Here is a 27,206-nt window from a genome sequence, read left to right as displayed (position 1 = left end):
TTATGTGGCTGCAACCTGATAAGCTTTAGGGAACATTAACTAATGTTTGGAGGGGCTAAATATTAAACATAACCCCCTCCCCCCAAAAAGATGATACAATGAAGGGCTCTCACTTTGGCATTACACACTGAAAAACATTAGTAGTGACTTTTAATCTCTAATTTTAAGTTATTTCAATCTAAAATTATTAAAGATGTCCAATTATGTTTTAGAGAAAAAACTACATTTATGTCAGTACGTTAACACAAGGCAAACATACTGTGAATCAATGAGATTTATTGATTAGAAAATCAGCACAGAATAATTCAGAACAGGATAATTCAATTATGTAAGTCACTAGGTCAGCCTAGACAAGTGGTTCTTAAACTGGGAGGTAATTTGGGCATATCCTGGGAGTTACAAAGCGATTTGTAATTGCTTGTTTGTGAGCTGAGGATCCAGTTTGGGATGTCACTGCCAAGATGCTTTTGTAAAGCAATAGTCAGTCCCACTGTCTGTCTTTCTGTCTCTATCTCTCTCTCTCTCTTTTGGTGGGGCTAATGATATTATTCAAGAGCGAATTGGGTCAAACAGTTTAAGGACCACTGCCCTAGGCCCAGGGTCTGAAGTCTCAAGCCTGACACACGTAACAAGGTTCTTGTGATACTACAATGGTGAGTAGGTGAATAGGACAGCCATTTATGACTTGTGCTCTCTGATGGAAAGATGGGATGTAAATGTAAGAAATTAATAATTTTTAAAATGAATGTATTGTATACAGACATTGGTATTACATATAGCAGATTAGAAACCAAACTCTGGTCATTTTTAGCCATCTTAGAGATGATACAGTCTGGGTACAAATAGTACGGTAGGGGATATAACTATGCCTCACTGACTTCTTTGGAGATAAGTGGCTGGTATAAATTAATTAAATACTTGTTTACCATCTTTCATAATTTATTATGTGGGTTGAAGTAACTCCAATATTATTTATGATCCTCTTAATTATTTGTGAGAGTTTTCTTTGCATCTCAGTATTTTTTTTTAGTTATTATTCACTACTATTTCTCAACAACAACAACATTCATGGCGTGCCTAATTTCAATCAAGTAGTTATTTCTCTCTGAAACAGGAATAGAATTGCTGCAGTGAACTTCTAACAAGCTTTAGTCCATTTAATCATATGTATGAGCTGCACACTTTATATACTTATATAGCCATCCACACAGACATGGAAAAGGAAGCTTCAGAAGTGAAGGGAAAAACCTGCCCCATAAGAATGTGCCCGTAAGAAATCCAGAGGGGAATGAAATGGATTATCTGAAAGAAGGCATGGTTGCTTAGAAAATAGGCAAGGCAGAAAAGAAATACCCAAAGTAAATGTTTTGTTCCAGCTTTTACTTTTTATGGTAACTTATAACAGCAATACTAATTCTCATCTTAGAGTCAAGCACTGGGTTGATCACCAGCTCCAGAGCAGACAAATCACTCACTGTTGCCAAAGATATTGACAGTGCAGCCAAACTTCACAGGATCTTACCAAAAGGATACTTTTAAAAAACTTCTTATGTGCTACCAAGAAATCTTTATTCTCACGCTTATGAGCATCAGTGGGTGGAGCAAACTTCTACTGCAAAATTAGATCTGCATTTCTAAAAACCTTTTAATCAAAACACAATACTGTATATTACAAAACATAAAGAAAACAGAGGGGAAAAAATGAAAGCAGTATCAGAGAGCGATAGGAATAGGTAAGATCCTAAAATAAAGATTCTTATTTGTTCCTTTTTCTAGCTATCTTACTACAAAATCTGAAAAGTTTTTTCTGAAGGCTCAGGAGTCCTTCTGAGAAAGATGAGATAGGAATATCCCTGTGAGGCAGGGATTGAAAAAAAATCATTTTCCAAGTACCTGCACTGAATTGACCCAAGGACACCATGCAGTAAGTTCCAAAATCTCTTCCAGTTTTTCTAAAACAGCATTTTTTTTTCATACTATCAAGGATGTTTTCATTTACAACTATTTGCATTAGGCTTGCCAGTAATATTCTGTTAAGTCTCAATTTATTTCTCAATAATCTTCTACAATTCTGAAAAACATGGTTTTTTCTCCCCCCAGCACCACAGAAGGTTCAGTTTCTCATTGCAATAACATGGCAGAAGTACCATCTTCTTTGTTATCCAGTATTGATTACCGGATCTTAAGTGGTGGCTGGGCTGTGAATATATCAATAAAGAGTAACTGGGACATCATACTGTATTTTATTGTATTGTAGATATTTTTTTTTGTAAATATTGTAGATTAGTGTTTTTACAATATACATATAACTAGAAGTTTCAGAACACTAATATTGCTTTTTAAAAAAAACCAAATAAATACCATATTTTGCTACTAACCAATGAAGAGGGTCAGAAGACATTATGTAGATTTATGCAGGCATTCACAAGCCTTGCCATGGATTTTATATTGTTTTTCAGTGAATGTCAACATTGTTCACCATTCAAAATAAAAAAGAAATGTTTAGACACATGCAGAAGCCAACTGCGAATATAAGAAAACATCCTCTTTTGCCCTTATAGCACTAACCACATAGTCACAACAGGAACTATACAGCTCTTTACTCAAATAAGTAACAGCCGCCACAACCCACCCTGGATTTTCTGTGCAGCAGGAAAGGCACAAATGTAGTGCATTATGCTAAGTTTTTAAAAAGCATTTTAAATTCGTATTGCATTAAAAATGCATATTCAGACGTCTCCTTCAACATTGCACGTTTATATCAGAAGTTTTGAGTAGTACAAAAGCGCTACCATCTTTAACTTTAGCAACTCTGTAAGAGTAACGACACAGCTTAATAATAACATCATTTTTAAGGCTTTTAACCTTATTCATAAAGAAAATAGCTATAACTGTATGTAGCCGTGCTTCAATTATAAATGATCAAAACTCCACCCCAAAATTGTATTTGCTAGTGATCTCTTTCCCAAAACTTTATGAGAATTTTTCTGGCAAATCTAGCAAACAGACATGGAACATTCAAACTATATGACACAGAAGATAACTTTATCTTAAGCAATACAAAAGCTGTAATTTTTAAAACTATTTTCAGAGTACTATCTACTTTACAATTTCTCGCTACGAATTACTTTTGGAACTGCTTAAAGGAAATACTATCTCATCACAACCATATTCTAAGAGACCTATCTAACTACAGTATATTCAAATTGAGTGGATTCTAGCCAGTTTTACAGGCTTTACAAGCTTTTCATCATTTCTTTACAGCATTATTTTCCAACCTTTCTATTTAAAAAGCTCTTGAGATATCTTACTAAAAAAAAGTAAAGACAAGTTATGTGCTGCTTTCTTCAATTATGAGCATCTCTCAACCAAACACTATTATTCAGCTTGTGTCTACTTATAACTAGCAAATCAGCTCCCTACTCTTCAATACTATTCAACCCTTGATGCTGATGAGAGGATATTTAAACCTGCTAGTTACTACACAACTGAAACTTTATATTTTAGATTTCTGGATTTTCTCAATTTGATTGCAAATCTATAATATCTTGACAAGTCAGAACTGAGATGATGTGCGGAGGCTTCAAATGATCCTATCCAAGCCAAGTCTCAGTGCCTCTGATTTCCTCTTGTGTACACTTTCTCTCATGTATATTTCTCTCATGTATACATCATGTATAATGTATAGTTTTTCTCAAATATGCCACGGCATTGAGAAAATGCAAAAATATAAAAAATAAATCTACTGAAAACTTTTATCAGTAAACTTCATTTTTCACAAACTATAAAAATGTCTGTCTTAGAACTCAATGACACCAACTTTCAATGACTACATTATTTCTTTACAAAACTTTAAATTTTGTTAATACAAAAGTTTGCACTAAATTTAATTAGCCTAAGAAACTCAAGAAGGATATAACATTTTCATTTTTCCCTCATTATATTCACTTCTCCAAACAGTGGGCATATTTCATCATGTTATAGAAGCAAGCTTTGATAGCAGGCTACAAGAATCTTTCTCTAAAGGATCAATCTGCATTGTTTTAGAAATAATCTACTGTATAGTCCAGCAGGTAGAGAATACCGTTACCCATTTTAGGTTGTAGTTTTCTAACCAAGCAATTAGAATATTTGTTGTTTCATTTACCTCCTCTTTGGGAATTCTTTCCATGGAAAATGGGATGTCTATCTATCTGTTCAACACACACAAGCACACACACACCCCTATAGAGAAATTACAAGCCAGGCAAAATTTTCCCAGGCAGTGAGCCAACTGTGGATGAGACAACAAACTCTCATACTTTTTTTAAACTATACTTAAGAATACATTTCAGCCATACTTATTCAGAATGATCATGAATATATAAATAATTTACATTACCTGGTTGTTAGACAAACAATAACACCCAGTAGATATGTAAAATATGGCACTCATTCTTCTGAGAAAAAGAATAAATCAAGAACACACAGACTTAAAGCGCTCTACTCAGCTCTCAATTCCAGTATCTTAAGCAGACCAGCTTCTCTTCTTCTATAAGTATCTTTTTGCCATTTCTAAGACTAGTCGGAATGGTTCTGCAGAGATCTCTGCAGTCTGGGCTGAATCCCATTCCACCCAGCCATTTGTTTTCTGATGGGACAGCCTACCACAGTGGAAAAGAGCTTCAAAATTAGTTTTGCAAAGAAGAGCAACGTAAGTTGAGACAAAAATTCTTTGTGATAACCTTTCCCCCCAAACTACCAAAGCTACTCTTGGCTATCTTCTGATTTTTTTAATCCAAGCTTTTAGCTAAGATTAAGTTATGGGCAATGTTTATCTAAATATTTCTAGACCAAAAATACTTTGGTTAGTATCTTATTTGAAACCTTTTATTCATTTAAGATCCCAGCAGTGCTACCTGTAATATAAGTTGATGGAAATACCCTCTTAAAGAATCCTAAAAGCAAGTTTATTAACAAGTGATTACATAATAAAATGATTACCAAAGATTAGTCAAAACAGGAACATGCTTTAAGGTAATTATTTTATATATATACTTGATATGAGAGATACTCAGCCTATAGTAATTCATTTTCTTTCCCAGCAAATGTTGCCAAATGAAGCCTCCAGAGAAACCCTTAAAAAACTATATTGAAGAGCACTATTACAAAAATAGTCTGAATCCCTCTGCCTTTGCACCTACAATTCAAACTATGAGATTATTTTATTCTTCTTACAGATTTTACACAATGTGTCTTATGAACATTTCCTTGCAACTATGGAATAAACCCATTAGCTGGACTTACTTGCTTTATTTATGGCACAAATCACATCCTTTCTAGAGCATGTTATTTTTTTTTGTACATGTGTGAGCACTTAATTTCTCCTGATTTATCTGATTTTTAATGTTTCAATATTGACTGCATTGTGTTTGTATTGAGCATTGCCTGAGACCCATAAAGAAAGAAAGAAGCAAAGACGTCCTACCTGCTGCATCAGTCTGCTGCTTCGTTTCTGAGGTTGGTACAGGAGCCAAGTATATAAAACCGGATCAATGTTAACTGTTAATCCCTGCATGCTGGCCAAAAGCACAGCTCCTATGTAAAAACAATTACAAAATAAAAGCAATTATATTAATACATCAATGCTGAAAACATTCTGAAAATCTAATGCTATTTCAGAGGCCAGGGCAGGTTCCAAAACACAAGTACTTCTTGTGAATGCAGCCTAGTTACAAAGCATATGAAACCACTGCATGTTCTCAAGATAATCAGGCCTGCATAATGCCTGAAGTGGTTATTTATGTTTTCCACCATACATTAATATATCTAGAAAATAGGAATATGAGCCCAGATTCTTAGATGGGAAGGAAAGGGAAGGGTGCCCAGAAGTTTTACAAATGCGGCGATAAATTTGATTGATTGATAAATAAATAAATAAATCATTTATTTGTTTGTTTTTATTTTATTTCCATCCCTTTATTATTTTTATAAATAACTCAAGGCGGCAAACATACTTAATACTCCTTCCTCCTCCTATTTTCCCCACAACAACAACCCTGTGAGGTGGGTTGGGCTGAGAGAGAGTGACTGGCCCAAGGTCACCCAGCCGGCTCTCATGCCTAAGGCAGGACTAGAACTCTCAGTCTCCTGGTTTCTAGCCCGTTGCCTTAACTGCTAGTCCCAACTGGCTCCACATAAGCTGATTCTGTTTGGTAATATTCAAAAATACATAAAATAAAGAATGGGACTAAGACCACCCAATTTCTCTTGCCTCTCAGTTGAATTTCCCATAAATTGAAATTGCCTTGTTATCATTGGAAGAAGATCATTTGTCTATTCTGCTTCCATGCTCTAAACTTTTCATTTGCCATTTTGATCCTGACTGTTAATTTTTCCAGCACATACATTCCTATATTTTTAATTGTTGATACTGAAGTTCAGTGACAGAGGGCTTGGCACATCTTAACTTATTTTAAGTTTTCAAAAACTTATTTTTAACTTATTTTTAATTTATTTTGACTTTTTAAATTTTAACTTTTTAGTTTATCTGAACTATTGACCTACTTTTAAACTTTTTGCATATTTTGCAAGGATAAAAATGGAAATAAAAACATCAAGAATAGGAATGATATAAATAGGAATGATTTTAAAGTTTATTTCAGCAGTTCTCAAAGCTAAATGAAAAGCCAAAGCTTGGCACATCTCAATGGTGAAGACTACTCTAGAGACTACTTCAAAACACCAAAGCCACTTCATTGCCTTTATCCATGAGCTATATAAAATTACTTTACTTAGCAACCTATGTGTTTCAAAAATCCAAACAAATCCAAGAGCCATCATCTCTGTAATGCTGCACAGTGACCTGGAAAGCATCCAGTTGTATCACATGGAGACCTGTACAATACCCTTTTATTGAATTAAGTCTCTGCTAGTCACAGTGGATAGCAGAACTGGGTCTGGAAGAGTTTTGAGTATGTTAAGCTGCAGTAGATAATACTTCAATTTTTAATATTTTTGTAACTTTTTCAGAATTATACCCTTTTCAGAAAATTCTTTTGCAGCTTGAGAGAGACCTTTCTAAAACCGGTGGTAGGATACAAATTCAGAACAGAATAACTGAGCTTAATCTGTAAAAGTTGTTTCCTATATTGCTAAATTAGCAAATTCCTTTTACTTCAGTCTTACCTGCCAAAATATATAGTACTGAACAGAAAGGCCCTCAGAAATGTTCATGGAAATTTATATCAAGAGAAAAACATAAAGAGTTCTAGATCACAGTGACATGCTAAACATAGTTTTTATATTTTTTACTGTTTTTACTGTAGTTTGTAAGCCACCCAACGTTATGGTACATAAATGGGCAGCTATATAAGTCTTATAAATAAAGGAATACATAATTCAAATAGTATACCAAAGCTGAAGAGTTGATCCTACTCCCTTAGAAGTTAGGAAAAAGATTTTCATTAACTTTACTGGGAAAGAATCTCAGCATAAAATTGCAATATACTTTTAGAGACAGGTATCAGACAAGCTCCTTTACTTTATAAATAATTATAACCATTCAAATTTATTAAGATATATTCTAATAATGTTTTAGGTATTTTTAATTTACTTATTAAGAAATCTCATAAATTTCAGCAAGTATGATAAAAATGTAGCATAAAAATATCAGATTTTTTCTTTTAATTAAATGCAGTTTTCAACAGAGGCTCAATTTTGTTGTTATTTTGTACATCATTCTTGTAACTGGTTAAAAAATGGATAAATTGTACTAAAATAAAACAATTTACCTTTTGGCTAGATATAGAATTGCAGAACATAATGCATAATAAAGGATTTAATGTAATGGGTTAGCCTTTTTTTTCCCCAAACTGGTCTGTATTTGTTAAACACTTTATTTTTAACAAATATAGTTAAAACACTATTTTTAACTATATGTGTTAAACACTTAGGAATTTAAAAAATGCAGAAACATGGTTTTGTGGACTTCTCTATTCATAGTTTCACATTCTTTCATATTGATAGGATTCAGAAGAGGGGCCTTGGATAAAATATTAATCTCAGAGCTTGCCATTCTAAACAGAGAACCAAACTCCCAAAAAAGAAATTACATTTTAAAAGGTCTGTGCTGAGAGAGAAAAAGCAAACCAAATGATTACTCAAATATTTTCCTTCCTCAGGTAACATTTAAAATACCAAAATCATCTACTATACAACTTAAAATTTGTTTATTGATACCTGCTGCATAAAGCTATAAGGTGATACATTTTTGGCACCACATATTTCACACTCTTAAGGGTTTAAGTAATTTCATAGATTAGATGAACTCTGGGGACTCAAATACTCAAAGTTGACTGCAGTAATATTCTTAGTTATTAGCCACCTTGAGTCTTTCTGATTTGGCAACTTTATATAATAATAATAATAATAATAATAATAATAATAATAATAATAATAATACCCATTGATTAAAAAATTAGCTTCCAGCAGGAAAATTAAAAGGTGGCCAGTAATGAATTATGAGGAGGTATGTGCATGAACCTATGTGGTCAATTTGTAGTATTAACTCAACCATGCAAATACAGGTTTTTCCACATGATTGTGTGAAAACAAATTTGTTTTATATTTAAGCATTCTGGTACCTACCATCAATTATTAAATAGAGAAACATTCAACTTTCCCTCATTTTACTGGGGAGGACAATAAAGGAAAGGATATTTATTTATTTATATTTCAAATTTTCAGCACCGCCCATGTCCCCCAAAAAGGGGACTCTGGGTGGGTTACAATCAAAGTTAAAACACATAAATTACAATAAAAATACTCTATAAAATAAAATAAATATACAGTAGAAAATATAAAATCCAACAGCATAGATCTTGTTTGTTGGGGAGAGATCTATAATAGCCACCCTCAAGATGAACTGGTGCCCCTCCCACCCCAAGCGAGGCGGCAGAACCAGGTTTTTAGGTATTGTTTTGATGTTCCTATTTACTACCAAAATATATTCCATTCATACATTATCAAGCTACCAAAGTATATTGGGATCATTTTCAGTTATAGCTTTAGCTGAAGCAGATACTAAAAATATTCATACAGGCCCAAACTAGCATCCATGGATCTGTACAGCTTGAAAGAATTACATCAGAATTGGTTCCCCGGGTTCAAATTTCTACTAAATTATGACTTGCCAGGCAGGGATGTTGCTCGATAAAATATGAGGGAGGGGGTAATAGCTATTATAGTTTCCATACATGATAACATTTAATTGTTGCACTTATATCTAATATCTTAACTGTTTCAGTTCAAGGCAACTCAAATACATATGACTTGCTCAAATACATAAACATATGCCACTTTCTACTGCTGTCAGACAGAAGAATATAGATGTAGCAATTAGATTTTACCATATATGAAATAACTTTTATTACAGCTCAGCAGGGAGCAGATTTCACCTTATGTACCTGCCTAAACGCAATGTAAAGGGTTTTTTTCTGTCTGTCTCTGAGGAAAATATTGGTTGTTTATTCGTTCAGTCGCTTCCGACTCTTCGTGACTTCATGGACCAGCCCACGCCACAGCTTCCTGTCGGTTGTTGCCACCCCCAGCGCTCCCAAGGATGAGTCCGTCAACTCTAGAATATCATCCATCCATCTTGCCCTTGGTCGGCCCCTTCCTTTTGCCTTCCACTTTCCTTAGCCTCAGCATCTTCTCCAGGGTGTCCTGTCTTCTCATTATGTGGCCAAAGTACTTCAGTTTGGCCTTTAATATCATTCCCTCAAGTGAGCAGTCTGGCTTTATTTCCTGGAGGATGGACTGGTTGGATCTTCTTGCAGTCCAAGGCACTCTCAGAATTTTCCTCCAACACCACAGTTCCTTCGCTCAGCCTTCCTTATGGTCCAGCTCTCGCAGCCATATGTTACTACAGGGAACACCACTGCTTTAGCTATGCAGACCTTTGTTGTCAGTGTGATGTCTCTGCTCTTAACTATTTTATCAAGATTTGTCACTGCTCTCCTCCCAAGAATTAGACATCTTCTGATTTCCTGGCTGCAGTCAGCATCTGCAGTAATCTTTGCACCTAGAAATACAAAGTCTTTCACTGCCTCTATGTTTTCTACCTCTATTTGCCAGTTATCAATCAAGCTGGTTGCCATAATCTTGGTTTTTTTGAGGTTTAACTGCAACCCAGCTTTTGCACTTCCTTCTTTAACCTTTGTCATGAGGCTGCTCAGTTCCTCCTTGCTTTCAGCCATCAAAGTGGTGTCATCTGCATATCTGAGATGATTAAAATTTCTTCCAGCGATATGTTACATTATTGCAACAGGATAGCCTATTTTCTTAAAGAAGCATTTTTTCTCCTTTAAGGAAAAAAAAAATACTATCACTGTTATTTTCCTCCAAAGGTTACTCTCAAGGATTTCCTTGCAGTGATCAGTAGTAACACACGTTTCAAATAAATACATGAATAAATTGCAAGCTTTGCTGTTCTTGCTGCTGGAGATAGCACTGGAGGATCCAGTGCCTCTTGGATGCATAAAAGACACTGCTCCTTGCAGGAGGGTTCATAGCTGAATAAAACAAATTATTTTTGATTGGGGCTGCAAAGGAAACAAAAGTTCTAAACCCTGTTGGAAAGGCTGGGGTCTACATACTTCAGCAATTCAGGATCAGCAACAGGAATAAACATTCAAGCCTTTTGGCAGATTCACATTTTGTTTCAAACAAATTTTGGCAGAGAGTGAGTGAATAGTAACATCAACAAAATATAGACTTTTAGGCTTCAAATAAAATATAAAAATTAAAGAAGCACCCAAGTTTTCAATGCTATACATAAATACATAACAAACTATTAATTTTTCTGCTGAAGTAACTTGCAGCTGAAATGATTCAGAGAGAACAGGGAAGGAGAAACAGGAGCATCATATTTTTGCAGAATCTGTATGGATCAGACAATGCCAAAACAAACAAACAAATATTATTTGAAAGTCCATATTGAGGATGAATGGGAATATCCTTCCTCATATGAATAATACTATTAGGCCTAGTTATTTGAAGACATATTACAGGACACAATATATTTATTACCTAGAATCAAGCAAAACATTATAAAGAAGGCTACAAGCTCTAAAGTTCTCCAGCACTCTTAATCAGAATGAAGGTTAAGAATACATTGATTGGTTAAGAAAATATAAACATTTACATTAGTATATTTGATCCCTGTATGAAGGAAGTACTAGAGCTCAGACATAGTCCAGTCCCTTATGGGTGCCCTTTTTGTATTAGGAGGAGTCAGTCACGATCTTCAGGACAGAATGATAAAAACTAAAGCCATGCCAAGTTTGTGTAAAATTGAGCAGAGCATCTTATCCTACTTTAGCTTTGATAAGTATGCTGTACCTTAAGATTGCATAACATTTATTTTGAATGATATAAAAATGTTTACATACACTGTATCAATGTATCTATAATTAGAGAAACAATATTTGCAAAGTAAAGAGTCTTGCGGGTGAGTGGCAAGATAATATGATTATTAATTTTGGAAGTGGTTTCTCAGGGGCTTTTTCCCCCTGTCAATCACATCTAATATGTGAATATAAAGTAGAAGTATTAAATAATTTGGACAAAGTTTAGTTTTTTTCAGATCTTATATGTCACTTCTTTAATTATCTACTCCAAGGGAGTGGGTTTTTCACCAAAAATATTTTTGTGATGATTAATCACATACCGTATTTTCTCCTGAAGTTATTATAAGATCCAATAAGGGCCAGGTTGGGGACAAATCATCCTGGAGAAGGTGTATCTATATTATTGCTAAGAGACAACCCAAACCTGATGACACATAATCAATCAGAAAAGCATCCCACCAGGACATATTTACTGCAAATATTAACACTCCGCTAGTCACATCAGCCTCAAAGAAGACTGTCCATCTGTTCTGAAGGAAACTACTGATCCAGTATCTGCATGTTTTGAAAATTATTTGTTTATTAAGTTTCAGACTTCAGGTGAACACAGCATCTCTATTACTAATCAAAGCAAGCTTGTACTTTTTCAGAGTCCCCCCACTCCCGCAAAAAAAGATACCACGACTTTAAGGATTTGATTCACTAAAGCAATTCTTAAAGCAGTCAAACATTCTCTTCAGGCTAAGGTTGTAGCCTGAAAACCTTAATGAATACAAGACATACTGTGCTTGCCTGAGGTCTGAAACACTTTTTCAAATCACACTCCCCTTTGACAGATAAAGTACAAGGAAATGATGGACGTTGACTTCACAAGGTTGTTGTTGTGGGGTAAATAGGAGGAGAAAGGAGTATTAGGTATGTTTGCTGCCTTGAGTTATTTATAAAAATAATAAAGGCAGGATAGAAAATTAAATTAAATAAATAGATGCATATTGCCAACTATTATTTCACTATATACTATTCTACCCATATGCTAACCTAAGAAGGGAAATATAACATTCTCTTCTAATACTTAAACAAAATCCTTAAAGTTGTTTTTTAAAAAGCAGCAATCATAACCACACTGAGCAACAGGAAAAAAAAATCTAAAATATACCTTGTGCCACAACAAATGTCAATCTCTATAGTGATATAAAGAATTTCTGCCTAACTATGGCATCAATGTGCACCATCCATGGCAAAAGATGGATTGAGAACTAGATAGATTGCAGGAATGGAGTAATCACTGTTGCTATAAATGCTAAGTGCAATCTGATGTTAAATACATATTCAGTCCACAAACTTTTGAGGATGAACCTTGGCCAGCAAACCTCACAGCTTTAATACCTATTTTTGGACTGTTTTTTTCCAGTCTTCTATTTTTTATAACATATTGCCTAATAATTGTGGATTTTTCATGCATGTGAATATACATATTGTATATCCACATGCATGTACATATACATATACGTATACGTATACGTATATGTATACCCATTATGAAAATATCCACAATTTTAATACTTAATGTATGATATACATATATACATAAATACACTACTGGAACACACAAAAATGAGAAGGAGGTAGAAATCATCTGCATGTTTAGTTGGAATATATGTATCTTTTGAAAATATATTGTACATCAGATTATGAAGAATGGCAGTAACATTGCCTGGGAATAAAAACAGAGGTTTCAAAAAAGTTCTTTATAAACACTCTTTATAAATTCTCTCTTGGACTCTCACCTGGAGATGGCATTGCTTATTTTTTTTTAATAAGAATTTTATTAAGTTTCAAGACAAAGATAAAAGCTACAAAAAAAATGAAAAAAGAAGAAAAAAGAAGAAAAACTAAAAAGATGTGAAAAAACAAGAGATTTTTTTTTCCCAAAGTTACAGAAAGATGTGATTTCCGACTTTTAACAGTAAGGATATACAAAATTTTTCCCATAATCAATGTCTTACTCTATATTAGACCAAAACCACATTATTTCTATAAATCATTCCACTTTGGCACATTATAAAAATAATTAAGTACAGTTACTCCCTCCCCTTATATTGAAATAAAGAAGGAAAAAAAAACATATGAACTTCCTAAACAACTTCACTCCCAAAAGATAACATTTAATTATTGCCTTCCTACTACTGTTCTATACATTTGTCTACTATAAAAAAAATGAAACTAAAAAGCACATAAATTGTCTGCTGTTATACTTTATAGTATAGTACAATTTTAATATTCTTAATCTTAATAAACCTATAACCAAAGCATTTTTACCCTAATAATCTTAATCCAAATCCTTAAAGACAAATAACATCAGCCAAACCCTAAAAGCAATTCAGATAAACATTCTTTAACCCTTATCCCACTTCAAAATAAACCAGAGCAATTTCATATCCCCACAATGTGCACAGAGTTTTCTTAGGAAAACCAAACAGCCGAACTGCCCCCTCAAAAATTCCAACCTCCCTTCAGAAAACCTCCCATACATAATGACCTCTTCTTTTTCATGGCATTCCACCAGAAAATCGATTTCACTTGTTACTTGAAGATCCCTCTCTCTTAAATTTCTCCAACTCCACTATTCAATCTTCATCTGGCATCTCAATAGAAATCCCAATCTCACTCTTAGAAGAAACATTTCTATCACTGTTAAATTCCTCAGTTTCATCCACTACATCCTCAACCAGATGACACATTTCGGACCTCATATTTTCCATGATGACCTGAATGTCTTGCATAAAAGCTTGATAGGAGGCAGAAATAATGTTTAAAATCTTGTTGGAAGTCAGAAAAAATCTGCTTAAACTCCTCCATGTCTCAAACAGTAGATTATGGTGCCCCTTAGGAGCTTAACCAGCGAAAGCCAAAGATATGGAAAAGTTCCAAAATGTGTTTACACAAAGTGAGAGTGAGATAAGCAAACAGTTCCCAAGGGAAAGTAGAAGCAGAAGCAGAAAGCTGAAAGTTCAAATCAGCCAATTGAACATGTAGGAGAATGCTAGTATCTTCAAATTTAGTACAAAAATAGTAACAGGAAGACAATTGTTTACTCCCAATCCTCCTTAATATTTGGAAGGAGAATGAAGTCCAAAACTTAAAAAAGGATGTTTAAAAAGTAATCCCCAAAATAACGATAAGCACCAAGAGAACCAGCTTCTCTTCACTGTAGAAAGCCTCTCTTGGGGTACATACATATACTTAAAAAGATATATACAAATTGGTGATTTAGAAATGGGGTGGCCAGTCTTAATGTCCCTTTAAGGCTGCAGCATGGCTTGGAAATAGTGACGTCCCCACCTCCCTGCTAGCTCTTACCAGTTGAACGCGAAATGTTGTTTGCGATCTTCTGGCTGCAAGCAGCTGTCCGGAGGGCAGATGGGGTGATTCCAGGTGTTTTTCCTTTATCCAGAGAACACTTTTGGGCTTCAGGAAAACCTGCCTGAGCCCGAAAGAAGTGCCACCATCAGCTCTGCCTGCTAAGCCCACAGGCACAGCTGTTCAGTCTGCCATGTCCCCACTGGAAGTCCAAGATGGCACTGCTTTTTCATGCCCCCCAAAATAAATGAATCAGAATGCTGGGAGCTGATGAAAAATAGCAGAACAAAATGCCTCCCCAACCACCAGCATTCTTATTCAATTGTTATTTGAGGTATACGAAAGCAATCTGCAGGCAGAAATCCAGGAGAGTCATTATAACACCTGTAAGGTCCTCATACCAAAGCAATGTCTGAAGAGTAGTTGTTAATGTCAGAATAATTCCATGTACTCCAATTCACCTCCTGAAATTACTCTGAAGGAATGCTTCACTTGGATCTCCAACAAAGCAAGGGACCCCTATGACAATCTGCAAAGCTCTAATAGTTATGTTCTTATCGATATAGTGAAAATATTATCTGCTGGCCTTTGAAGACTCATGCTTAAAAAGCCTACTCTGAGTTTTATATGGATGTCTGTCTTCATGTTACTCTGTTAACCTGTAATCTGCTGAACTTACCTCAACACAGGAATGATAAAGCAGTATTCAAATCTATTTTATATTTTGGGAGCCTAATTATCTTTCCCACACGTACAATTTATGGAAGGGTTATGGAAATTGAAGTTATTACAATGAGTCTGGGCTGAATCAAAATTGTTAACATCTTAAAAATTAATGCAAATGTTCTCTCTCTTGGATTTCTATTATTGGAAATATAAAAGAATAGCTAGCAAAATTATTAGAAGCTCCACTTCCCACCTCTGCTCCCTCAACAGATAAATCTAAATCAGTTGGGTTGTTCTTTAGCCATGGCAGGTATGAATTCTGGTAGTTTCATTCTCAACACATCTGGAAGACAGTAGGTTATAGAAAGCTGACTGAAGCAAACCCAGAATATTATCTCAAGATGGATTGTGTAATTAAATTGACAGAACTAAGGAAGGTAACCCTAACCCACTCAACATATACCCTGGAAAGGAAGGCAAAAACTCTCCAGCTTACAAAGCACTTGTATAGTAACAAATCCATTCCCCATATCAAATCTAGTAGACATGTCAGTTAACTGACATAAACCACTTCTCATCAGAAATAGGGATTCAAAGTGATGTACATGTTCTGAGATTCATACAGGCATTAGGACTGCATGTTGCTTTGGATGCAAAGGCAAAAAAAGTGCTCTTAAGCATGCAAGGTAGCATGCATAGCCCTTATATGTAACTCCTTAAACCACATGCATTTTTTCCTAGGATCATGGAGCAGCTGGCTGATGCCAGGAAAAGGAGCAGCTGCTTTGTGGAGTTGCCACGTTTGTGGCCCTGCACACTCCAAAGCACTATTTCACCTTTGAATCCAAAGTGCTGGACAGCCCTACTATGTATATACACGTCAGTGCCTTTTATATAAAAACTGGAGGATAAGCAGATGTCTAAACAATGGAACAAATTTTGTACAGCAAAAATCCATCACCATTGAAGATCGTAAATGCAGAAGTCACATACAAATTCTTCTTCAAGTTAAGGAAAGTAGATGTTAAAGATTATAGGTCTGATATATTGCCTGCACAGTTGAGAAGGGAGATTTTGGTCAGGAGGGAAAGACTGAATACATACGCAGTTTTATTTTGTTAAGGCCATAGTGCTATTCTATGTTTATGACTGACTACAGAGAGAAGTTACAAATCAGCAGTCTTTGAAATACATTTGTGCTTTTTCCCTCTGAGAAGACATTTAGGAGGCTGAAAACATCAAACTATTGTCATCCATATGAAACAAACTGGAGCTGAGAAGGCACAGTGTGTATAACTCTGCACTTATACTTGTGAACATCCTTTCCATACAAAACCCTGTGGGACAATAAGAAAATTCAGTGAATTAACTACTTGGAATAAATAAAACACCCTTGACTTGGCATATAGCTCTTCTGATTAAAAAGAAGCAAGAGCTGTTCTTCCCCATTCCCTTTTTTTTTTAAAATGCAGCAATATATTTAATGTCATTAATATTTTTATTTCCTACAATGTACATTATATTTAAAACCCATCCAATTTAAGCCTACAAATCAGTGAATTATACTACAGTCCAGTGAATTCCAAGAAACACCGGAAACTGTTCAGTGACGTTTCTTGTTCAGATGATTACGACAGCCGTCAGCACTTTTCTTCTATAGATGCAGCTTCAAATATTCCTGAATATAAGTATGGTTGGATTTTACAATTGCAAAAGTTTAAAAAGCCATATTTAAATTAGTTTCACATATCAGAAAAATAAAACTGAATCTGCTGGATGACAAAGCTACATAAAGATTATTTTTAAACCTGTTTATGAAAATACATCTTGATCCAGGGTTCACTAAACTTCTCAGAAAAGAAAGATGACCAGAACATTTAAGGGGATAAAGGAAGCAATTTTCAGGGGCTTACCAGACTAAAATTGATTGGCTTTCTTTTTAAACACACACATACACACCCTGAAGAAAAAAAGCATGTTTTTAAAAAGCCAAAATTGCCCAAAATAATTCTGTGAAGACTCAACTTTGTTTAACTCTTATTTGATTCAATATGTCTTGGTTCTGCAGCTACATGATATCATTCTCTAACCTTGTAGTCTCAAAATATATTGGACTATGTTTCTTTCTCCAGGTACCACTGATGGAGGATAACAGGAGTTGTAATCCAAGATGTCAGGAGGGTGTCTGGGGAGAGCTGCTATACAGCAAGAGTCTTTACTTTGCTGTTCAAAATCCAGGCAAGACTTATAAAATTCTTTAACTTTAAAAATTGTTGCAAAACTTTGCCTTTTGAGAAGTTTTCAGGCAAATGTATTGGGGGGGAAAGGTGGATGCCCCTATCAGGTATAGAGTAATCTTCAATTGTAACAGAGCTTCTCCCAAATCTTTTTGGAAATAGGAAACAAACATTTGTGACTCCCATATTTGGAAATATAAATTCCAGCACTTGAAATCTAAAAAGTCTTCATCCTGTGCAAAATAAGCAGATTATGGGATATTCCCCATTGTGTCCATATGGGGGCAGTACAGTTTAAGAAAAATAGTATACTATACAATTGTCCCATTAATTATTTGTACAAAGAACTTTCCTGAATCTTTTAAATGAATAAAACATATACAATTATTAGTCAGAAAGAAACAAATGTAAAACATTCAGGTTATGGCCTTCTGAACAGCCTTCTTTTAAAATGCAACTGAAGAGTCATACCTAAGACCACCCAGTGTCCAGTTATGTTTCTGGAATAGGTTGGATTTTCCTCTCTGCTAATATATTGACAGTTTTACATCTCAATTTCTAAGACTGAGTTTTTCTGTCAATCTCGATATCCTGATGTAGTATGTTCCTGCTTTCCCCCTCACATTTCTCATTAGGCAACTCACAATTTCTAAAACTGGTCTACTGAGCAACTAAAACCAACAAGAATATTAAAGCAATTTTTAAAAAATCTTCATTATTTTTTTTCTATCTAAAATACACATTCAATGTCAACCAAAATTGGTCATGGCAAACTACAATCTCACATGTCCATGTCTTATCTAAATATTATTTTGAAAATCCTAGTGAGTCCCAATATATCAAAACCAATGTAGAGAATATAGCTCCCAATTAAAACAATACAATCAGTGTTTCAAATGCTCCAAATCAGGCTGACCAGATGCTCTTTAACAGGTGCGACAGAGACAATCCCGCAATGGCAGAATGAAGCGTTCAAAGTATTTTTCACTGATTATTTCTTTTGTGTTTCTAATTCTGCACATACATTTCCAAGAAATATAGGACCATTTCCCCTTTATCCTTGATAAACTACATGAAGTAACTAAGGTCTACAATAAAACCTATTGCTATTTTAAAATTAGTCACGGTAGGGAAAACTAGTCACTGTAAGGAACACAAGTTGTTCTAGATCTGGTTTCCAGATTTTACCATGGATCTTCAGTGATTTTCTAGAAAACACGTATTTTAGCCAACTAATCTGTTGGCACCTATTATTTATTTAATTAGATTTCCCCCCACTATATTTATTTGGTGAGGAGAAATGTGCTTTATTATCCAAAAGTGTACCTTTAAAGGAATCATGGCAATCTGCACAGTTCTTTTTCCCAAAACTGTTCCCAAGATGTCACAATTCCTGTGTTTACAGCTGAATGAAGAATCCTTTTTGGTAGACAAACTAATTTCAAGAGTGCAGTAGCAAGAGGAAGAGGCCACCTTGCCTCCATTGAGAATAGGAGAGAAATGTGTCAACAGAGGTTTCTGTTTGGGACTATATTATCTTTCACCTCCCAAAGGTTATTTCTTTTCTTTGCATGGATAAGGATATGCAGACTGCAATCATGATGAATCACAGGTTGAAAAACAGTGAAGGAGAGAGAAGGAAGCATGCAACGCAAACCTGTTTGTAATCTACCGTTATGAGCCCTAATAAGATCAAGTAAAAGACTCACAAAACTTTGTATCAAAAAGCAGCACTCAAAAATCTGTTTAGATTGTTAAAATACACGTTCTTTTTTTTCACAATTCTAACTTGCTCTCACCCTGGACGGTTTGGTTTTATCTCCTATGATAAATATAAGTAACAATTGTGTTTTGCAGCTGATTGTACCTGAAATGGTCTCACAATCATAATACGGGTATCAAGGAGGGAAAACATAATCTTGAAACATGCTAAAGCTACATTAACAGAAACATGATGGCACTTCTCGGGATAAAAAGATCCAATGATCAAATTAATCTGAGCCCAGAGAGTTCAAGTTCCTTCATTCTCAAGGGAAGAAGTATAGAACTAGAATGCATCCGCACAAATTGGTAAAACAAGTTGGTCCAAAAAGCTTGGCTTCTTCACAAGAAAAAGATGGGAACGATTTTTTGCTCTGACTCACAGAAGCGCACACTGTGATGAAATCACCACCTCACTTGGCCAAAGCTGATGTGGATTTCCAGGACAGAGAAAGAAAAGGCCTTTCTGTGTCAGGTTGTTAGCTTAGAGGACATATACAGAGCTGAAGAAGGTTAAAGCTATGGAGCATATCTGGTGATTAAGCTGATGGCTATCACACCAGCTGACTACAGAAGGAACCGTAGAGCTCACTGCAGATGGAAGTAGCTTAAAGACTGAAAAGAGATCAGTTTTCTTCATAATTTGGAACTAATAAGGAGTTTCCTCTATGGCAGATGGATTTTCTCTGCCTAGTGGAGCAGGACCTTAGCAGTTGCAGCTAAATAGCTGGCATAGTCATAGGAAGAGAAAGCTGACAATTATCTCAACTGCAATCCTGATCCAACGTACTCAGATCAAAACAGCCAATAAAAATAACTTGAACATTTCCACTTCAAAGCAATTAGAAACAACTTTTGCAAACTTTTATTTACACTTCTGTTTTCATTTATATATGTTACAGAAAGTCAGTGTACATATATGTACCTATACGTCATCATTCTTTTGTTCCAAATGTCTTTCCACTAACTGTCATTTTCAAGGAGAGAAAACTCAATGCATAAATTTGTATGTATTCTTAAGTATGAAAGAGTTTTCAAAAAAACTCTTGAACTGAACTGATTATTTAGTTTTTGCATTTATTGATAACAGTCACTGGGAGTAACTTTTTCTTCTTTTCCGCAAATTTCCACTGCCCTTTTCAACTGCTATGGCTTACACATTTCTAGCTATGTTAGAAGGAAAGTGGGGCCATACCTGCTGCTCTATCCATCCCTTTTAAAAACAGGTGAACCTCACTTACCAACCACCTCGTTTAGCAACTGTTCAAAGTTATGACAGTTTTTTAAAAAATAGCTTTGTGACCAATCCTTGCATTTACAACCACCACAGAGTCCCACGGTCTGTAATTGCCATTCAGGCACTTTGCAACTGGCTTGTGACAAGCAGACTTAATAGAGAATGTGGAAGTAAAATCGTAAGCCACGGTCACATGACATTTTGTTTAATGACAGAAGAGAAGGTGAGGCTGTCACAGTCACGTGATTTTCCACTTAGCAACCATGGTGCTTAGTGATGGAGTTGCCAGTCCCAGTTGTGGTTACTAAATGAGGACTACTAAGAGGCACTTTTCCTGTACAGAACCTTGAGACATTTGACAATTACAAATCCAATTATGAAATAATTTGTTCAGAAGTTAAAATTGGCCTCTGCATTTATATATGCAGTTGTAATCGAAATTATTCAACCCCCATTGCAAAATAGGTTGATCGTCAAAATTTACAGACTTTCAGCTGTTTACAATGAACAAATCAAACAAAAGCAATTGAAATAGCTCAACACAACAAATGCTTCAAGTGGTGTCCCCAAAGTCAACTGAAAATGCAACTTATAATGACTTCTCCAGCCTCAGAATTATTCAACCCCCTGAATAGAATCTGTCACAACTGTCCTGACAAGCAGGAACCACGCCGAGACGAGGAATAAGTCTCTAGTGTTTTATTACTGCTACAGCAGACAGAAAATCCTACCAAACTGAAGAAGCGTGAGAAAACCCATACAGATAAACCCCAAAAGTCAAGGCGGGTCTGCTCTGTGTCTCTTTGAATGACAGCTCAAATTCTCTCTACTACGCATGCATTTTCCCCCCTGGATAGGGGCCCCCTCCTGCTCACCATCATTGCTCATGACACAACAGCACACATACAGTATGCAAAACAGGTGTTGTCTCAAGCACACCTGATGCAACTAATCAAGGGTTTCATTAGTTGCACCAGCTGTGCTTGAGCTGGAACACATGAAATATCTGAACTGGCTAGGGGTTAGTTGAGTGTCAATCTGACTGCATGTTAGAAATACAGTATGGCTAAGTCAAAAAAACAGTCCAAAAACGCAAGAGAAGAGATCATCGCCCTTCACAAAGAAGGAACAGGATACAAAAAGATAGCAAAGGCACTGAATGTTCCTAGAGACACCACTGGAAGCATATTTTGCAAGTTCAAAGTTAAAGGAACAGCGGTTACACTACCTGGACATGGCAGAAAAAGGAAGCTGTCAATGGCTGCAGCCAGATTTCTGAGAAGGCAGGTTGGGAGAAACCCTCGAGTGACTGCAAAAGACCTGCAGCAAGACTTGGTGGCAACAGGCACTGAGATTTCAGCGAGCACAGTAAGCCATGTACTAAACACAGAAGGTGTTCATGCTAGAACGCCAAGACGTACACTACTACTGACCCAAAACACAAGAAAAGTTGGCTCCAATATGCTCAAAATCATATAAATCAGCCACAGAAGTTTTGGGATTCTGTTCTGTGAAGCGATAAAACAAAACTGGAACTTTTCAGACTGATGGATCAGCAGTATGTCTGGAGGAAAAAGATGAAGCATACGCTGAAAAGTACACTCTGCCTATAGTTAAGTATTGTGGTGGCTCGGTGATGCTCTGGGGCTGCTTTGCATCCTCTGGCACTGGAAACCTGCAGCGTGTGGATGGCAAGATGGATTCATTGAAGTATCAGGAAATCCTAGGAGAAAACGTCATGCCGTCTGTAAGGAAGCTGAAGCTTGGGAGTCATTGGACCTTCTAACAGGACAATGATCCCAAGCATACCTCAAATTCCACTAAGGCTTGGATGCAGAAGAAGTCCTGGAAGATTCTGCAGTGGCCATCACAGTCACCTGACTTGAACCCCATAGAAAATCTCTGGTGGGATTTGAAGGTGGTTGCAGCACACAGACCCAAGAATATTACTGAGCTGGAGGCCATTGCTCATGAGGAATGGGCTAAGATTCCTCAGGAACACTGCCAGAAGCTGGTGTCTGGCTGTGCATCTCATTTGCAGCAGGTCATAACAGCAAAAGGGTGCTCTGCTAAGTACTGGACATACTTGCCACGAAGGGGTTGAATAATCTTGAGACTGGAGAAGTCATTATAAGTTGGATTTTCAGTTGACTTTGGGGACACCACTTGAAGCATTTGTTGTGTTGAGCTATTTCAATTCCTTTTGTTTGATTTGTTCATTACAAACAGCTGAAAGTCTGTACATGTTGACAATCAACCTGATTTGCAATGGGGGTTGAATAATTTCAATTACAACTGTAGTTGCAATCTATTTACAGTACAATGTCTATGTACTTTTTCTCAAAAGTTCCATTAAGTTAAATTAAATTCATTTCCAAGTAAGGTAATACAGGATTTTATTTTCCTTCTTTTTTTTTAACTATTTCTAAGCAGAGGTTCTTTGAAGTTTTATACCAAGAAAACCCTAACAAGCACAAGTCACTGCCTGTTAATCTAAGGGAAGTTTAGTCTCCTTGCAAGATACAAATTTACTTTGGTTTCTGGATATAATTCTAATACGTTTAAGTTTCTAAGAAATTTTAATCTCCAGTTGTGTCACTACATATAAATGATCATGGCTATACTTTTCAACTTTAAGAGATTTTAAGGAAAGAAAAATATCACTCATAAATGGGGCACCAAGACTCTCCTTTGAAGTTATAATTCAAGTAAAAATATATAGACAGTAACAAAAATGCTTATATATTGTTACATACAAAAGAGTCAAAGGTTTAATTAAAATACCATTTTTCATTAGTCCACAAAATCAACGAGATATTGTTAAAGCAGCTTATCTCACTGATTGTTGCTTACTTTCACCAAAAAAGAAAAAAACCACCCACCACCAAGCCAATACAGTTCGATTTAACAATTTTCAATGTCCACAGGCCTATGATGTTTCAGAGCTTGGGCAACAGTTAAAGAACATGACCAGCTTCCCACTGCTTCACTATAGCGTCTGTATATACATGCTCCTCCTCCCCTTCCTCCTCTATGACCTTTTGTCTCTTCACCCAACCCCAATTCAGTACTTCATTCTATTCACAATCTAAGCAAAACTTCCTTGGCTGGTTTTATGAGGCCAAACCATATAAGTTAAGAAAACCATGTACTACACTGCCTGTCAAGAAACTTCTTACAAAGATTTTCAATAAATTAGCAACCTGAAATTAAAAAAGGAGCATTAGAAAATGTGGATTACTTGAAAAAGTACATGAACACACAGGTTGAAAAAGCAGAACAAATTAATGTAAAATTGCTTGGTATTTTGTTTAATTAAAGACACAACCAGAGGATACAGCCTGGGCTACTTTATGAAGTAGTAGAAGTAACTTGTATAATTTAGTCTTCAGCCTCAGAGAAAGGAAAAACCTTCAGTAAGGATTTCATTTTCCCATGAAACAAGCTTTTATAAGCAAAACCAAAGAAAGTTCAAGTGAACCATAGGGCTTTAGATTATTTGATTAATTATATCTTGGCGCACTGGTTTTAAAGGGTTTTCAAAGTGACGCACAAAAAACCAAACTACGCACAGATATTGATATAAATATGAGAACAGTTCTTGTTTCTCTGCATGAAGTAGAAACATAAAATTCTGATTTTACACAGGAAGAAACTGGCAGTTTCTTGACATTCAACCAGGATCTGCCTTCCTATAACTAAAAAAAATCTACTATTCCACATCCTGAACAGGGTTTCCTTCAGTATCCTAGGCCCTGGAGATTTAGATTCATTCAAAGGAAAGAGGTATTCCCTGATCATATTTCTAACAAACTCAAGCTTCAATTCTGCTCTATATTCTTCCTGGTTATTTTTTGGAACACAAAATTTTTGTTGGAAAAAACTAAGCCAAAATAAAAATTCTTCTTTATTATTGTTAACATTTTGTAATATTCATGGACCACCTGGTATAATGATCAATTTTGCTTCCTTTTGTTTGGAATACAACTGAAGATGCACTTTTATCTCAATGTAGCATCTTCAACATCCTTTACCAATCTCAACTGAGTCTGAGCTTTAACTTTTTTATACCATCTATATAAGCTGTTTCTGTGTGTTCTTCCTTGATCTGTTTCCCTTTCCATCTTCTATATGTGTCATTTTAAATTATTTTTTTCAGATCTTCTCTAAGCTTTTAGTGAAGCTACATTGGATCTATTCTCCTTGCAATACTTGCAACTGTGCTTATCATATTGCTTTTTTAGGAATGCCTATCTATGCAAGTTTTCTTTTTCTATTACCTTCTCCTGCTATGGAATGCTACTTATCATTGCTCTGATATATTAAAATCTGCTTTATTGAAGTACAAGATATGCATCAACTACACTCAGTTTTAGTTTCCCTCAATATCAAAAATTCCAGCTTTACATTGCATCTCCCCTAATGTTCCTGCTACTTCATCAACAAATCTTTGGGTTAGCACCAAGCTGAAGACAGCTGATTCTCCTATGCCTTCTCCCATTCTCTGAAAGAAATAATTGTCAGCAAGCCAGATCAGCTGAGCCAGCATCACAGAGCACCCTTCAGGCACATGGAGGTGACCCAGTAAACGTCTCAGCTTGGAGCTCAGTACTGTTGATGCAGTAGAATTTTCTTAAGTTTATGTCATGATGAATTCATGTCAGCCTCTGAGCTGGAAAACTACACTTCATATTTTTGCTGCCATAGATTCATCTATAATCTGCCAATATATATTGTCTGTAGAGCAATATAAATTATGTGTTGTTAACTGTAAGTACCCAGAAGGCTATGCATCACGCAGTTTCAGGCATTTAAGTGCTGTCAGCAAGACACTCAGACTAGTGAGTCCCAAGTTTCTCAGAAGATCAAAGATAACCCATGTTGTATTTAATTCTAACCAGATCCAGATTCACACTTTCGATTAGGTATTTGTACTGATCTCATGACTACTGCTTTTCCAGAGTAAGAATGCTGTTACTAATATTTGTTTAATTAGGATAATTAATTACAGCTTAACTGAAGATTTTATGCTACAGACCTCACACAGATTTCAAAGCCAATGCTGTAAGTTAATCTTTAAAAAAAAAACAAAAGAAAAAAACAAAAAGAACTGGCATTGAAGATGAAGTCAATACATTTTCAATTAATAACATGCTTACTTTGATGGCTGCTCAGTAATTTGCTTTATACCAGTTCATAAATTTCTTAGTTCAACTTCTGGAATTTTGAGAACTGTACCTCTGCCATGGGAAAATTTGGTCTAAATCTGCTCTGCTGCCAATAAACCAAAAGAGCTAACTGGCTGATAATCCTCCCACACTACAATGTTTAGGTATATGCAGTCAACCAGTGAAAGTTTAATTTGTTCCGCTAATGGCACAGAAAACTACTCAGAATTATTCACTATAAGTCTAACTTCGGCTCCCTTCTATCATACATACAAACTCTAAATCATTCTGTGCTTGTTAACTCAAGCTGTTTTATCTTTCTTTTTGATCCAAAGCATAACAATATAACAAGAGCTATAGATAATCTGGACAGAATTGCATCTTTGAGCAAAAAATAATAATAATAAAATATGCAAAACCCATAGGACAAAAATAATATTTACTTCAACTCTTAACAATTTTTTTGTTTTTCATAGATTATTTTTAAATGTTGGTCTTGAGCCAAACAAAATGTTAAGCATATCTTATAAGATCTAGGTGCATATAAATAAATGTAGAATGGCAGGAGTAAAAGTAAATTAAGCATCGAGTTTGAATGTGATTCTTGCTATATCATCCAGTACAATCACTGTATAATCATTGCTTCAACATTTTTACATATCCAATTCACATTTTAAGGTTATTTCCTGTTGTTGTTTATATACTTTAACACCGGAGGTAAAATTTGGAAGAGATAAAATGATATTTAGTTAAAATATATATATATATATAGTTCTTCTTTAAAGTAATGTTGCCAATGAAAACACTAAAACTTTACCAAAGTTTGAATCCTCTTCTTTGCTGTACCACATAAAGATTTGGAGCTGGTTGCTTTCCTTGGGCTAAGCCAGCAAGATTAATTAGTAAACACGTCAGAATCAGGTTCACTTTTAGAATATGGATAATCCAGGCAACAGAGATTAAAACTTTATCTTACGTGGGGTCATTATTTTGACTCTACTTAGGATTAGTTGTTAGCAACCTCCTAGAAATAATATAGCACATTGTATAAGGCCAAGTTTTTATATATGCTGCTTGAAGAAATACTTAAGTAGAATTCAGAGACAATGGGATTAAGCTTCTGGCAAAATAAACAAACAAATATTTCATTCTCCATGCTCCAGAATTTTATCCCTATTGTTTGTTTGTTTTATAGACTGATTTATCTATCCATATGCCAGGCTACACTAAATAAACCTCAGCATCTATAACTGCAGTAAAGGCATGTTCTTCATCAGAAACACTGAACAAGCAGACAAAGGAACAGCAATAGTAACAAATACAGTCAAAGAAGTGACCATTTTTCTTCATTGCTCCTCCCAAGTCCTCCCTGTAAATATTCTGCATT

At 35.4% G+C, this 27,206-nt stretch overlaps 1 protein-coding gene across 3 annotated transcripts in view; it reads right to left on the bottom strand.

The window, feature by feature from the left end:
* VPS13B (vacuolar protein sorting 13 homolog B) overlaps positions 1-27,206 on the bottom strand; it is a 385,119-nt gene that overhangs the window by 252,217 nt on the left and 105,696 nt on the right. For all 3 annotated transcript variants that reach the window (XM_063299549.1, XM_063299547.1, XM_063299548.1), the window contains exon 20: positions 5,468-5,577. In XM_063299549.1, coding sequence (XP_063155619.1) covers positions 5,468-5,577 — 110 coding nt within the window. The remainder of the gene's footprint in view (positions 1-5,467; positions 5,578-27,206) is intronic.

Source organism: Candoia aspera, chromosome 3 (assembly GCF_035149785.1).
Source record: "Candoia aspera isolate rCanAsp1 chromosome 3, rCanAsp1.hap2, whole genome shotgun sequence".
Classification (NCBI taxonomy): Eukaryota; Metazoa; Chordata; class Lepidosauria; order Squamata; family Boidae; genus Candoia; species Candoia aspera.
The sequence above is the reverse complement of the archived record's forward strand: the minus strand, read 5'-3'. Positions and strand labels throughout refer to the sequence as shown.